The 16,318-nt window shown below is 37.7% G+C and overlaps 1 protein-coding gene and 1 non-coding gene across 5 annotated transcripts; one reads left to right on the top strand and one right to left on the bottom strand.

Annotated features, from left to right (window-relative positions):
- Positions 1–2,820: 2,820 nt before the first annotated feature.
- Positions 2,821–11,705, bottom strand: LOC107762457 (U11/U12 small nuclear ribonucleoprotein 59 kDa protein). 4 transcript variants are annotated; one of them, XM_016580821.2, is made up of 10 exons: positions 11,565–11,705; positions 11,321–11,475; positions 8,705–9,050; positions 8,499–8,582; positions 5,931–5,996; positions 5,480–5,552; positions 4,414–4,796; positions 4,189–4,229; positions 3,503–3,592; positions 2,821–3,341 (listed from the first exon to the last, which is right to left on the bottom strand). In XM_016580821.2, exons 1-9 carry the CDS (start codon positions 11,568–11,570, stop codon positions 3,514–3,516), a joined length of 1,233 nt encoding a protein of 410 aa, XP_016436307.1. In that variant the 5' UTR covers positions 11,571–11,705; the 3' UTR covers positions 2,821–3,341; positions 3,503–3,513. The 4 variants fall into 4 exon arrangements, with proteins under 4 accessions (XP_016436307.1, XP_016436306.1, XP_016436308.1 ...); XM_016580820.2 differs by having other exon boundaries at positions 2,821–3,592; XM_016580822.2 differs by lacking the exon at positions 11,565–11,705 and adding an exon at positions 9,911–9,954 and having other exon boundaries at positions 2,821–3,592; positions 11,321–11,338.
- A 66-nt stretch (positions 11,706–11,771) lies between these two features.
- Positions 11,772–11,855, top strand: TRNAL-CAA (transfer RNA leucine (anticodon CAA)). The gene has a single exon. It is a non-coding gene; the product is annotated as a tRNA-Leu (tRNA).
- Positions 11,856–16,318: the final 4,463 nt, after the last annotated feature.

Below are 16,318 nucleotides of genomic sequence, written 5' to 3'. Positions count from 1 at the left end.
TATTTCGTAAGCTAGGACAACTATAGTTACAAGTTGATGCAGAAACATGAGAAACAGGAATGGAACTAGAAGCAGGAAAACTACAAGTAAATGTAGAACTAGGAACAACAAATGAAGAATTAGCATTATTCATGGATGGTGAATCTGTAAAGAGTTGAGATTGAGATGGTCTTTTCTAGACAAGCTTGTAAAGATCAATATCCAATTTACCAAGATCCCGAGGCTTCTTCAGAGAAGGGTCCTGTGGTATAAGTAAATAAGATTCATAAGCAAACGGGACAAAACATCTAAACTATAGAATGATCCTATGCACAGAAATAAGATTGTACTGAAAAGAAAAAATATATAGAACATTGTGAAGAATGAGGGATGGATGCAAGGCAAAAGAACTATTGCTGGTCACTTTTACTTTGTATCCATTAGGTAAATACACAAGATAAGGAACAAGTAAAGGAGTAAGATTAGTAAGAAAATCTTTTTTAGATGTCATGTGATCAGTAGTCCCAGAATCAATTATCCAGGTTATATTAACTGTTTGAGAAAGCATGCATGAACTAGAACTAGTAACATTCAACAGATCACCAAAAATTAATGTACCAGCAAAATTGGCAGAAGCAATGAGATTAGGCTGAGGAGAAATATCTGACACATGAGACTGTTGTAATAGAGTCAATAATTGATTGTACTGCTCCATGGACAAACCAGGAATCATGGAAGTGTGTTCAAAAGAATCAGAAAAACTAGAATGAGAAGAACTATCAGCATTATGCCCAGCAGCAGCGAACTCAGGTTCAGCAGTGGCATTTGCTACAATTCTTCTCCCCTTTGTGAACTTGAAATTGGGAGGAAAATCATGAAGCTTGTAACACTTATCAATTAAGTATTCATGCTTCTTACAGTATTTGCAAAATATGGGGACTTTGGCCTGATCAACATTTGCCCTTTGATCAAAATTTATCTTTTGATTATAGTGTTGTTTTGGAGGAGGGGGAAACTTGGCATAATTGTGGACAGTTGTATTGAACGAGGCTGAGGCTGAGTCTGAATTGAATTGAGGAGTATAACTAATATGTCTCTTACTCTCATCTTGGAGCAATATGTTGTAAGTAAATGTCAAGAGAAGGAAGTGGTTGTCTCATAAGAAGATTGCTCCTAACACTAACATATATTTTATTAAGTCCCATTAAAAATTGAAATAACTTGTCCTCCTCCAATTCCTTTTGCAAGGGACAGTTACAGGGACTTACAGAATGTTGGCGCATGAAGGCCAATTCATCCCACAACCTCTTCAATTTATTAAAATAAGATGCAATATCCAGAGATCTCTAACAAGTGGAAGCTAATTCTTTCTTAATCTCAAAATTTTGGTCCCATTAACCGTACCATATCTAATTTCAAGTTGCTTCCAAATACACTCAGCAGACTCGGAGTATTGAACGCTCTCAGCAATCTCAGGAGAGAGAAAACTAGTTAACCAGGATATCACCATATTATTACATCTATTCCAAAACTTTAATTCTGGTGCATTATCAGATGGTTTGGGGCAGGTGCCATCTATAAAAGCTATTTTATTCTTTGCCGATAAAGCGACTATGATTTTTCTCTTCCAACCCCCAAACCCAGTACCAAAGAATGGTATGGGCACTAAAGAAGTGCCAGGAATATCAGATGATTGTATAAACAGAGGGCTCGAAGGTTCTGGGAAGTATGTAGAAGAGGAGCTGGTACTATCTCTCAAAGTCATAATGAAAACAATAGATCACGCCAATTTTATGCGAAAATCTACACATGCAAAACTCTAGGACAAGGAAAACCAATTGTAATAGACAAATGAGTGATAATAGGTTCAGATTTACCACACTTCTTCGCTACCAGAAGAAGAACGACCTGCAAAATGAGAGCAAACAACAAAAAAATCAATGAATCTGACGAAGCACAGATGAGACGAAGATGAGAGAAAATCCACAAAATCGTGTGAAGGTACCATCAGACGAAAGCTGTGCGCGAGATCTACGTGAATCCTCGCTCTGATACCATGATAAACTTGAAAATCCACGAGATCACCATGAATACAAGAAGATGGAAGCTTCTCGATTGAATCTGTTATGTTCTGTCCAAAAGAATGAAAAAGTCTATTACAGAACATGTATAAAATGATATATATATTATGGGCCTAAGCTACTGACCCGTCTACTACCACTATTAACTATATAAAATAAAATTACATAAGTTGGGCTCCTTTGTGACGAGGCCCAGATGCCAAATATTCTCCCGGTCCAACATTATTATAACAAATTTCAACATAGAATAGTGAAGTATTTTGATCGGCTTTGTCGATTGATTGCATGGTCAATGAAGATTTTGTCGAACGACGAAGTCATGGTATTTACTTCATGCAAGATTGGTCTTTTTCACCTGTTGTTTAACTTAAGCAGGTATTGAATTTCTGACCAAGATCTTTCAAAAGAATTCCATACCACAGTTTTGGTAGTGTTTTGCTTAAGGAAGTATTCAGGTTCTGACCAAGATTTTTAAGAATGATTCCGTACCACTGTTTGGTGCATAACAAAAAGTTGACAGCATAAGGAAAGAGTTCCCGACATAACGAATTACAACATTTTATGATTTTTCAAATAACATCCACATTAAAGTTATATAGAAAAGTCTATTATTTTATGCAGTATACAAGATATAATTTGAAATGAGAATACGTGTATTAACACAACGGAAATTAAACCATTTAAAGACAAAAATGCCTTCAAAATAAGTAATTTATGCATAACAATTATCTTATTTTTAATCATAACAATGCCTTCATAATTGATAACAACATGACAGTTGTTTGAATATCATTCACCATAAATAATCTCTGCAATATTTTTTTGAGAATAACACTCTGCAATATTATCCCATATAACAAGTATATGAACCAGACGACCCTAAATAAATTAACAAAATCTGTAATTCTTCCTACACAGTACTTGCCGGTTGAAGCTGAACATCTGCAAACATGCTTCCTAATATCAAATTAATAAGAATGATCACAAACATTGGTCAGTGAAGATTTATATAGTCAACCCCGACTAGTTTGGGACTGAGGCGTTGTTGTTGTTGGTGCTATACATATTGACGAAAAGTTGATATTGATGACTGAGACGTACAAGGCAAATGTTAAATCCATCAATCTGGTAGCTATCATGGCAATATCAGCTCCTGCTATTTGATACCCTTGAAAAGAATATCAGCATGTCCGGTCTCCTAGCAATGTCTTCTTTGATCAGTGTTGTGCTTGAATCAACCTGTCTCAGGACAAAGTCAGTCCATCATGTCTGCCCTTGAAGCTGTATTAATCACGACGCAGGGAGAGAGATTAGGTACATGCATTTTGTCTGTGTCCTTCAGAAGCATCAATGATGCAGTGCTGAAAGACCCCCGATAATTTAGTAGGATAACCATCAAACCAGGCAATCTAGAAAGTGATGCTTCTGCACTAGGGAACCACCTATAAGAATGTCATTTAGGCTTCACCAGGTAGGATGCCCATATCTCATCTGCTGGAGGTGGTGGCTGGACCCAATGCCCAGGTATTCGGCTGCATCAAGACACAGAAGTTTGGTGGGGGGAGAGGGCGAAGGGGAGTTGTTAGATACCGATACGTCTGGCATTTGCCATATGCAGACATAACTTGTCATGAAAAATAGGAAAAAATTCTATTTTGTTAGTTTAAATGAAAGAGATCCCAAAGAGTAGAGATTTAAAGGAGAACGTTGCGAAAAGACGCTAAAGGGTCAAATAGCACATTTCGAATGCAAAACAATATAGCTTTTCAACAATACAAAAGCAGTGAGAGCCAAATACCAGACTAGTTGTATGAATCTAATCCATCCAGCCTTATTAGTAGTATTCTTTTAGTGGCTGAGTCAAAAATGTTAAATCACACATGATTAAGTGAACTACCGAAATCTAAAAACTTGTATGGTGGTAATAAGGATATGATATCTAGGTGAGAATATTAACACATTGTATCAGAAAACGTGATTGATGTAAGCATCAAGAGATGTTCCTTTTTGACCTTTTTTCTCACATTTTCTGCTTGTTCTTTCCATGTCAGTGAAAACCTAGTAAATAAGGAAATGACTAATGCAACTGGTGCTTTTGTACCAGCAAGATTAAGCAAGATATATTTACCTTCCTCCAGGTCTGATGTATGCATCCCATGTTCTTCTTACCTGCATAGAAGGAGGAAAAGGTTTCATGTAGCGCAAGCCTATAAATTGTCAAGCATAATTAACTTTTACATTTTTTCTAGCAAGAACAATTAACATATAGAAACGAATAGAATGGCCTTCAATCACAATGATATGCAAATCTACTGCAGGAGTAAATAATTAGCAAGACATTAGCCAAGATCACCTCTATAAGCGTTCCCAAATCATGATTACTGCCATAGTAATAGTGATAAAATTCCAACGGTAGATTTGCGACAGAATCATGTAAGCTGGCTGAGCCTAGCCCTTCAGGTCCGCCCTTTTCCATCTCATTGACAGGCGTAGAACCTGATTTATCTTTACTCTCAGTCGTCTGGTCTTGATTTATTTTACTGGTACCAGTATTAGCATGCAGGTCACCAGGCTCTGATCTATGACTTTGAATTGTTTTCCTGGATTCCTCAGCAGTAGCAATTGCATCCTTAGCAGCATCTGTTTCAGCTGCTGCCTTTGCCTGTCGCTCTTCTTCCTCAACTGCAGCTCTTACTCTTTCTAGAAACTTATCATCCTCTTCCGGAAGAAAGTGACCTATTCAAGTATAAACAACGATGTTACAAATTAAGTGAAGAAGATTGATGTCTTTGGGGCCAAAGGGGAAAAGACTGAGGGTAAAAGGTAGTGTCTTTCATAAGTAAGGGTTCTACTCCGTCATCCCACAATGCCAAATGTTTACAGGTTTTAGCAAATTGTTGAGGAACTATATCAGCTTAATACAAATTTCCAAAATATTGATGTAATGATTTTCAGTAGCAGAACTCTCAATCTTTAGTTTCCGAATATCTATGCTGAAACGAACAGCATACATAAATAGTTACATATAGAAAACACAGTAGCTGCATAAGTGGGTTAAATTCTCCGCAGATGTCATGAAGCAAAAGAGGAAGCTGCCAATGATACTCACCCAGTTGCAGCATTAAAAAAGAAATTATAATCCCAAGGGAGAAACCACTGTTTCCTTCGCCAAATTCATTTTTCCCACTGAGCATCTCGTAGTTAGCAAACACTAATAAAAACTTATTTATGAGACTTTTAAAAAATCCATGTGGAAAACACTGCATGATTTTACTTAAAAAGTGCAGATTTCAACCACAAATATAGCAGTTCCACTAGAAACTGAGGAAAAAATAATTTATTTGAAAGGAAAGGATCGTACAAGCTAGGATAAACTAAAAGGAAACACTACGACAGATCAACGCCATTGGAATATATACCTTGCTTCTTCAACTTCTGAACCCTGATGGAACGTAATTCTTGCAATTTCTCTACCATCAATGCCAGCTCAAGCTGAAAGCAAAAATAAAAGTGACTCAACATCATCATACCATGAAATAAAGGGTACCACGATATTAAATTACTTGGGTATCATCTCAAATAAACCATAAAACCAGCCTCACATATCTTGTGGTATTGAAAAGGAACCTTTGTCTTTTTGTGGAGGAGGGGCTATGTCTGGCAGAATTTGTTTACAGGAAGAAGAAGCAGGAGCAAAACTAAGCCACATGGAAACATTGAACTGTGTCATGAATATGGTGCCACACCATGTCAAAACTCTCAGAAGTTTCTATGATCCTTAAGTTATTGCTAGATCAGTTGTGGAAAAACTATGGGAACTTCAACAATCATGTCCAGTCTGAATGAATAAGCGGTTAATTTCCTTCTCACCTCAGATTCTAGTCTCTTTTTCTCCTGTTTTTCCTTTAGCTTTGCTATTTCCTTCATCTTTTCAACCTGCACATAGACCCTCAGTAACTGAGCAATATGTAATGCAATTGAACATTTACTGTGAATATGGACAAAAGAAACTGTAGGAACTAAGTTTTGGTAGCTCAGTGACACTCAATGCATAGCCCAGAAAATCCAGAAGCATTTACTAGTATAGCATGACATCATAAAATAACACACATAATCCATTAGAACGCAATATACTAGTTCTTCTTATTAAGCATAAAATGCAGTGCAATGCTTCCGGTTATGGAAATTTGTGATTCCAAAATAATGTAAATACAGGAGGATTTAACGAAAAAGTTATGAGATTAACAAATAAGTGATATTATTAGGTATAAAGATCAGAAGAAAAACATGCACAACGAACGACATTATGTCTTAGGTGCATGTCATGGGTTCGAATCCTGCCGCAGACAGTGGAGAAGGTAGAAGGGCAAGCCCATTATCCATTGAGTTTCGAACCTTGCGCACTGACCCTCGGGTATCTGGAAACCACTATGCCTCAAAAGCAAGCAGAATGGTTAACTATGAAATTTAATATTTCTGGTAAACCAAGAAAAAAGCAAATAGTGAAGAGTTGTTCAATGAATTGGATTACCCAACAGATCTATGAGGCAATAGCCTCACCATGGTGGGTAGGCTGTAAAAGGGCTGAAGTCAAATAATAGGTTCTTAAAATCTGATACGACTATTGCTCAATGGATATCCAATCAAGGATGGGAACTAAGATCCAGATGGTATTGTAATGATTGAAAAGTTGGAAAGAATCTCCACTCTTCTAAAAGAGCTAGAAGATACAGCACATCATATAATGAGCCTAACTCCCTGATACGGAATGCAAGAAACAATAGAATATTCACAGCAAAGTTTTGCTATCAGACTTTACTAGCAGCACGAAATTCATTTGATACTTGGGCTTGGAAACTCATTTGAAAAAGCAAAGTTCCTTTAACGGTTGTTTGCTTTAAATGGACAGCTTTATGTACATCTTCATTTTGTGTAGCGTAAAGCATTCTGTATATTCTTTTTTTCTTTTGTTCCTAAATGGTACATTGATGCTATCCCACTGTTTCTTCCCATAATCTTCTGCATATTGATGAACAGAAACACCATGGAGTAGCGCATTTTAAAATGTTTCAAATGTTCAAAATGTTACGATGAGCAAAGTTTTGAGGAGCAAGAAATGTATCAAATATGTTTTTGCTACATCCACAAGATAAAGAAACAGAAACCTTTTAAAGCATACTTAGTCACGAGAAATTTTACTTTGAGTCTCATACAACCAACAAAAGTTGTATGAGGACTCCTATAATTGACAAGTGGAATTGTGGGTCCACACATCACTGATTCGCTTCCAGCCCAAATCCTCTTCCCTTTCCCTTGACTCTCTGCACGTAAACCACCTCCACCCATTAACAACGACTCCTCTTCCCCTCTTATTCCATGTCTCACCAAGTATAGTAAATTCCTGCTAACATGTGGAAGATGAGTCTCACACCCACTCAACTTGGAAAGAAAGGAAAAAAAACTCTCAGATTATCTTTTAAATTTTGTCTTCTTTCTCTTTCGTCCTCTCCCATCCTCTTCAATTGCTTCTTTTCTACTACTATTATTTACTTTTTACCATATTTATGGCTTTTTCTAATCTTCAAAAATAATAATACCAATATTATATGATCCAATGACTCAATACGCAACCCCAAACTTATAAAAAAGAAAAATATAAAATATAAAACAACCACCATTGCAGTTGTGCCACCTTGACGTGGCTGTAAGGTGATTTTTGTTGAGGCATAATGATGGTGGTTCCTTAGCAATAAGTTAGTTTTGGATGTTTTGATGAAACAGAGAGGTGGTGACAATGAAGATCCCTGTATATTTTTACTGTGTATGGAACGACAGAGAGCTATTAGTATTATACAGGTGGTGCAGGTGGTATTTGGACGGTGAATGGGGTGGGGCGAAGGGATGGTTTTGTGGGCTAATATCTATGGGTGCAAGGTGTAGAAATAAAATAAAAAATGGTAAAGAATAGAGGAGATGGAGTGATGGACCGAAAGGTTTGGTGGGTGAAATTGTTTGGATTTGCGGGGACCACAGTCCACTTGTCATATAATAAGTCCCTCATACAAATATTATGTGTCATATTTCACACAGAATAAAATTTCTCCCAAGATTAAGAACTAGTTAGAAGATATAAAATTAATAGGCTGTCAGTGAATAGCTTGAGAAAAAATAAAAAATAAATAGACGACGGTAAAATATAGACATCATAAATTTTAGTATACATTTGTTGTCTTCAAACATTTCATCTCACTATATGCACTATTTGTGGTTCTAATTTCTTTATTTTTTTTAAATATTTGTGGGCTAATGATTGAATAGTTTTAACAAGTGCTCAAACTCAAGCAGTACAAGCCAACACAGAGGGCTTCTACTGTCTCAAAAACAGGATGCGAATACTAAACAAGTAATTTTAGTACTATGCATTTTCAGTATCAATACCTTGCGTTTTGCAATATCCTTGGCTATCTCTCTGGCCCTCCACTCATCAGCTTCCATATCAATTTGGTCAAATTGCTCTCGCTCCTAAAGATTAATGCAAATCAGAAATCAGAATGCTAAAACAAATAACACAAACACCTTATACTTAGAGATTAAAATTGCAAAAAATAGTAAAGACGCTGAAAAAGCGGAATACGGTATAGCACCTTTGCTAACTTTTCTGCTACGTGTTTCCTCTTCCTTTTACGCCAAAGTTTGTTCCTTTTGTACTTGTGCATTTTATTTACTAATCTAACAGCTGCAGACTTTTCTTCCCAAGGGACCATCTCATCTGTGATAACCCTAAAAGGTTCCAACTGAGCTCTCAATTTAGATATTAGGGTATTAGCCGCTTCCAGCGACAGGGATTCTTGGCTTTTCATATTGATCCTAGAATGCTCCATAAACTTCACAAAACTATCAATAAAGCCTTCACCAGCCCCATTCTCTGAACCCTCTTCGGATTTTTCTTTCTCGTCTTTCAACCTACTCAACATTTCCAGCTCCTTCTTCCTGCTCAAGTATTTCAAAATTCAAAAACTAGGAAGATAAATGGGAGCACATATACCAGATTCATAAACAATAACGCTTGTAATAGTGCTACTGATTTGAAGTTTCAGGCTTTAGTTACTCAACAAAGTTCTCACTAGCCCCAGTTGCTGAACCCCTCTCAGAATTTTCTATCTTTCAGCCTAATTAACATTTCCAGCTCTTTTTGCCTGCTCAAAACATTCCAAATTCAAAAGCCCAGAAGACGAACATGTAAGCACTATCAAATTAATACTCAAATAATGCGTACATAAAGGAGTTCCTCAATCAAAATTTAGCCCCATTTTCCGAACCCCCCCCCCCCCGGCCTAAGTAGCATTTCCAGCTATTATTATCCAAATTAAGAAATGTAGAAGCCCTAAACATGAACACTTCAAAACTGCATTTTTTTTTCTTTCTCATTTAAGCTTCCGTTGTTAGAAATCCACTGGCCTGAGCTTATTTGCAGGGGAAAGCCCATTAAGAGGGTCAAGCACTGCAAACAGTAAGATTCTCCATTCCTAGTGCTCGAACAACAAGACTCTGGTTATGAGTGGAGGGGGGACCCCTTACTATCTCACCACACCCTTACAATGCAAATAATAGTGCTTCTGGTTCAAAAACTTAGCCTCATTTTTAGAACCCTAAAGATTAATTCCCCCCACCCCCACCCCCACCCCCACCCCCACCCCCACGTGGCAGCAAGCCACTTCTTAAAGATATGACTCTTAGTCATATATATAAACGGCCCCTTTAAGTTGACCACAAAAATCAAACAGCCTCCTCAACTGACCCATTTACCATTTAGACACTTCAAGTGACTATTAAGTGTATCAAGTAAATACCCGAGTGCAGCAGACTACATGTGTGAGTTACAATTGCCAATGACCTGTCAAATGAGCCAATTAAACTACGACACGTGTAATTTATAATAAAAAGAGACACATATTATTAACAAAAATAGAAAATACATCTAAAGAAGAAAAATAAACACCTTTCCTATACTTCTATCAAAACCAGCGCCTATCCCCCTCCCCACCCCCCTCCCTTTCATCTTCTTCTGTGCTCCCATTCCCGTCCCCTCTCCCCTGCCTTTGGCAAATCCACCCGACAAATTAAAACTCATACAAATATGAAATAACATAGATTAGCCAAATAGAGAACCCACTAAGGGATCACTAATGGACCTCGCCAGAAAAGCTCCTCTTATGCGATCTCTATCGCCGGAAAATTCGTTCTCCAAGCAAAACTATGATTCTATTGGAATCTTCAGTCTTCTCTCTCCGTTATTTTCTTGATTATGAAATTGGGCTTATATCACTTTTTTCCTCTAATTTATTATTTTTGGTGTAAAATTACCTTTAAAATTGTCCGCCGATGAAGATGAAAGAGGGTGGAGAAATTGTGTTCTTATGGTAGAGATGAGGGTGATAGGAATGGCAAAAAAATTGAGGTTTTTCGCAGCAACAACATTTTTGTTGCTTCTTTCGCTGGATCTGGGACTGATTTTGGGTTGACATAACTAGGCGGAGCTCTGAAGGTTACGAGCAATAAAGTTTTGTGGTGAAAGGTGATAGTTTCTGGTAGTTTTCGGTGCTTAGTTCGAACTTTAATGGCTGATTTTTCTTGCCTCTATGGCAGTTTCACGGTGGGGTTGAGGTGGTTTAGATCAGAAGAAAGGTTTAGTTGCAGCTGTTTTAGCTAGCTACTATGGTGCTCTAAGGTTTCTTGGTTTATTTTCAAAGAAAAATAAAATTAGGCTGAACAAATGACTTCACGCGCTCAAAATTTTGTTTGCAAAAACGCATATGCCTCATCAGCAACATGTGTTTGCTTGATACACTTAATAGTCACTTGAAGTGTCTAAATGGTAAATGGGTCAGTTGAGGAGGTTGTTTGATCGTTGTGGACAACTTAAAGGGGCCGTTCATGTATTTCGCCTTTACTTTTTAGTCTTTTTAACAAAGAATGGCACCTTTCTCTAATTGAAAACAATTTTTCTTTGATCTTTCAATGTTACCCTTCACTATGATTTTATAGTCACACAAAAGATATGGCAGGTTTAAACCACAAGTTTCAAAAATCTTTATTTCTTTCTTAAACTCCAGTCAAACCACGTTCATATGAATTAAACGGGAGGGAGTATCATTTCCAGCTCTTTGCAATTGCTCAAAACCCAGAAAGACCTAAACAGTAAAAACTACTATATGATTTCACATTCAGTAATTCAAAGCTTTAAGGTTTATGTTACTTACAAAGCTGTAGCAAGATTCATGGTGTCGTGTAAGTTTTTGAGGTGATCAACCACGTTGGCGGCATTCCAGAAAGTACTAGACGCCGGTGGAAAAGCCGGTAATGGCGGAGGTAATGGGCGGCCGTATTGTGGTGGCCCCGGTGGATTCATCGGGTACTACAAGTTTATTCAGACAAATAAAATCAGCTGAAAAATGTGTACAACATTGAATCCATTGAGAAGTTGTGGAATTAAATTAAAATTACCTGCATCTTTGATTAAAAATGTTAAATCCTAGCAGATGTGTGAATCGAAAATTCCAGGCAGCAATTGGTTATCGATTCGCGCCTTCTGAATATTGGTCTGCGAATAAGGGCTCAAGAATGAGAGCATAGTCGCTATTAAACAGGGATGTATAGGGGATATAGGATATAGTAGTTTAAATTATACTATTTATTTAATGTAACAAGCAAGTCAGGATGGCCGAGTGGTCTAAGGCGCCAGACTCAAGTTCTGGTCTTCGAGAGAGGGCGTGGGTTCAAATCCCACTTCTGACATTATGGTTTTACCTTTTTTTGTTAGATAGTTCCTTTTTCCCCTTTGGCTTGTGTTTAAAGGTATTCTTTTGGGTAAGTAAGATGACTATATTATTCAATTTATATATGTTTGATTTTTTTTTTGTTTTATAAATAAATTTATTTGTTTTATATGTAAGTCCATAATATATATTAAAAAGAAAAAATATCCCACTTCTGACATTATGGTTTTACCTTTTTTTGTTAGATAGTTCCTTTTTCCCCTTTGGCTTGTGTTTAAAGGTATTCTTTTGGGTAAGTAAGATGACTATATTATTCAATTTATATATGTTTGATTTTTTTTTTTTTTATAAATAAATTTATTTGTTCTATATGTAAGTCCATAATATATATTAAAAAGAAAAAATATCAAAATATTGATAATTTAGAGGATAAAATAGAATGGAAATTGAAAGTTTGATAAATTTGATTTGAGTGGCCTTTTGAATGTTATATACATAGTTAAGTGACTTTTCTATTACTAAAAAAATAATTTTACTAGATAATTTCGATATAATTAAGTGATCGTTTAAGTAATAAACTCAAGATTTATATGACTTTAACACCTTACACTAAATGATACTTGTATGGGTCAAAATCTAATCAGAAGAACCTTGTCTAAGAGAGGATAACTAAGAGCCAATTAGGCTGAGGTCATGCTTAAGAAGTAACATATTGGTGAGTTGAGTAGCTAGAGTCGAGGTCGAGTACTCAGATCGGCCCAAACGACTAGTTTAGTAATAAGGTATTCTAAAGGAATATTCTACAGAATATTCTCCGCACTTGTACTTTCATTGGGTAAAGGATATGTCCCATATAAGTAGGAATAGAGAGAGAAGGGGGGAGGGGGGCATGTAATATTTTATATCTTAAACTCTCTCTTGAAAAGTTGACTCTCAAGTAAATTACAAGCGTTGCCTTTACAAAAAAAATCGATTTGTTGTTGGTCTCAAGCTTTCTCACATCAGATCCGAGAGAACTTTCTATATTCACACGTTTGTTTGTCTTACAACATTGTCAGAGAGATAATTCATCCACCTCATTGAATATTTGGGTGAATCATTCTCTCTATTTACATTTATTGCCATTTATTATATTTATTGCTTGCCATTACTCCCGCGTACATTCATAGCAATACCATTAAACATCCCCTTGGTATTAAATAGCCTTGAATACAATTTTACATTATTGATATCAATTAATCTCAGATCTAGGATTTATTATATTTAACTAGAATTTACCCATCATCATCTTATTTAATTAATTTAACAAAAAGGCTTAACACTTTTTGATCAAACAATTTGGCGCCGTCTGTGGGGATTTTCTAGGTAAAGTTTTAGTTTCTTCCTAGATCTAAAAAAATGCACAAAACTTTGCAAAATCCTGTATTTCCTTGTTGCACAAATCTGACATGGCAGGCAACGGAGAGGAAAAGAGAAAAGTGATAGCCGACCTCACCGCCAGTCTCTTTGACACCATTAACGAAGTGGATGAAGCGGAGGGCGAAGACATAACACCAAACATCTCTCCCAGGCGAAACAGCTCACCTCCGCCTCTCAGTAGCGTCACTACCTCGCACGGTAAGGGTGTCTCTACATCCACGATAAAAGAAGCACCACCACCAGTGAAAAGGTTACTTGAGGCATGATTGACAAACATGCTAACCGGCTTCCTCGACAAGCCCGCTCGGAAGTCGAGTAGGAAAAAGACAAGGGCTAGTGTCACATCAGCAGCTGACGAACAGCACGCCCCCTCCCCTCCTCCCTCCTCCCCCTCCCCGTAACAGGTATTACTCACCATGTTAGTGATGCAGGTAATGACACCCTAACAGCCATTTTGAGAAAAATGGAGGAGATGGAGAACGAGAACAAAATGCTCCGTAGCCAAATGAAAGAGCACCAAGAAAGGATAGACAAAATACTGGGTGCCCCACGTGATTTTTGCTTCACGGACAGTCACTCCAAAAGAAATAGTAACAAAGGACCTCGCTGTACAATTTTCAATTTTCCGTAACGTGTGCTGCTAGTCATGTGTGGTTCTGTCCATTTTTACATTATTAAACAAAATACAAAATGTGTATGTCCTGGTAATTAGACCATAAATCATTCAGTAAAAGAAAATTCACAAAAATATTCTAGGGTGCGATTTAACCTATTTAAATATTTTGATAATTATGTTTGTTTGAATTTCATTTTGTTTTTAGTTTTAAGATTAGAAAAAAAAAGGAAAAAAGAAAGGGAGAAAAGAATGAAGAAAACGGTTTGGGCCAAGGAAATAAACCAAAAATAGGCCCAAACCAACGATCTGACCCAGTCCAAACCAGGCCTGCCCAGGCACCTCCTGAAACGACGTCGTTTCAGGCAAATCAATCTGAGCCATCCGTCCCAGCCAATCCAACGGCTCAGGACCCCTTTCGACGACCCGTTTTCAAACCCGACCCAATAACCAGTCTGACCCAACCCCCCACTTAAACCAAACGACCTCGTTTAACTACCAAACGACCCCGTCTCATTTCTTAGGATCAGATCTAAGCCGTTGAGATCATCTTATCTAACGGCTGAGATCCAATCAGTCTCCCCGTATATAAGCCTCCTATCGTACCCCGCACCCCCTATACCAACCCCACCCTTCATCGTCCCCAAACCCAAATCTGAAACCCCCCGAACCCTAGCAGCTGCCCCAGTATCCCTCGCCATTAAAGCCGGCGGCATGAACGCCGATGACCGCCTCCTGAACACCCTAGGACCACCTCACTGTCCTGAACACGAATCCACTAACCACGAGCCTCGAATCACTTTCGTTCGTCTCGAATCTTCATTTGAAGATTTGAGTCGAACCCAGATCTATGCCAAACCATCCAATCTTCATACCAGACACTCCCCTGACCTTCCTCGTGACCAAACCAAACTTGGTTTGGTCCGAATCTACCCACAACTCCCTAAAAATCAGATCTGGAAATCCAGACTTTAGAACACATGCACCGGGGGAATCCGGCCGGTTTGGACATGGGTTTGAGGGCTAATAGACCTTAATCAAGGTGTTCTCATGTGAGAACACCCTGATTAAAGTTTGTTCGGCCTCAAAAGTTCGAAGTTGAATCAGATTTGGGTCTGTTTGATTTAAACATTTTCGGTAAGTTTTCCTTTCTTTTGTGTTAATTTTGATTAAGTGGTCAGCATGTTTCGTTGTGTTTGTTTGTTATTTTTTGTTATTTTTCATTCGGATTTCTTCATCTCTGTAAAGACCTTTTATTTGGTCGATTGGTTTCTGTGTATGATTTAAATGTATCCTATGATAAGCATGTCCGATTAGTATAGTCGTCGCATGAATAAACTTATATAGGTTCCTAGTGACTGACCAAGTTGTCCGAAGCCCTTTAGGTCCCTGTAGGTGTTGTTTATTTGAACGACTGATCATTACCTGTTATGATTAGTATAGTCGACTCGATAAATGTCGTCGATCAGTTTTCTGTAACTAATGAATCGAATGAGCTAATAATGTTGCATGACTAATTGAACCTTGCCATTGACTGAATGCCCCAGCATTGTTTGAAATGGTCCGTTTGCATTGTGAAACTGACTGAAAAGGTTCAGTCTAGGCAGTCTTGAATTTGAACTTTCATCAGTTCAAAAATGCCCTGATGCTGCAATAGGCAGGGCAGTAATAATCAAGGTCAAGCAGGGGTATTCTGGGGTTTGAAAAAGGCAGAAAAGGTTAGTTTAAATGAAGCTGGCAAGTAGGGTACTAATTAAGATTAAACTAATACTAATGGGGAGCAAGACATAAGAGTATGAGGCTTAAAATGATTAAATAAAATGAGCCCATAACTCTTGATTAAACAAAAGACCAGGCGTGGGGAACAAAGGGGCTGGCACCAAAGATGCTTAGGCATGGGCTTAAAGGGTATGGGCATTCTGCCAATTGGCAGGGCAGGCAGCTCAGCTGCACTAGTGCATTTGGCCTATAAAGAGGCCATTTGAGAACTTAAAGCTGAACTTTGAGTCTTCAGAAAAAAGAGAGAAAAGGCTGGAATTTTAGTCTTAAAGCTGAAACTTTTAGTCTAAAGAAAGGTTTACTGAGTTCAAAGAAAGCTGAAAAACATAAGTTAGTTTCCAAATAGATTGTAACCAAACACTGCCTGAAAGTTGTATAAGAGTGCATATTGGTCAAAGCTGTCTTGGCCAAGTTCTGTTGCCTGCATTGGCTGAGTTGTTTATGGTTGTTGAACTGGTAGTTTTACTGCGTTCGAACCCTCAGTTACTGCTGTTATTTCCCTACTCTTTCCTGGGATTGTTGGCTTGGTATTCGACTATCTGCTAGTCCTTGTATTCGGGGAGACATTGTTGATTATTTGTGGCTGTGGAAAACACTCGGTTTAGTTGATTTGTTGCTGTGTTGCTGCTGTGTATCTGCTGTTGCTGTGTTTACTGCATACTGCCCAGCTG

This window comes from Nicotiana tabacum, chromosome 7 (genome assembly GCF_000715075.1).
Source record: "Nicotiana tabacum cultivar K326 chromosome 7, ASM71507v2, whole genome shotgun sequence".
NCBI classification, from domain to species: domain Eukaryota; kingdom Viridiplantae; phylum Streptophyta; class Magnoliopsida; order Solanales; family Solanaceae; genus Nicotiana; species Nicotiana tabacum.
This window is presented reverse-complemented; position numbering and strand designations above follow the sequence as displayed.

What these genes read in the sequence shown, in the direction of transcription:
- LOC107762457 (XM_016580820.2), bottom strand. An exon ending in AAAAGAGACTAGAATCTGAG is followed by an intron (nt 5,553 to 5,930) that starts GTGAGAAGGAAA and finishes TTTTGCTTTCAG; the next exon opens with CTTGAGCTGGCATTGATGGT. An exon ending in TACATCAGACCTGGAGGAAG is followed by an intron (nt 3,593 to 4,188) that starts GTAAATATATCT and finishes GTCTTGATGCAG; the next exon opens with CCGAATACCTGGGCATTGGG.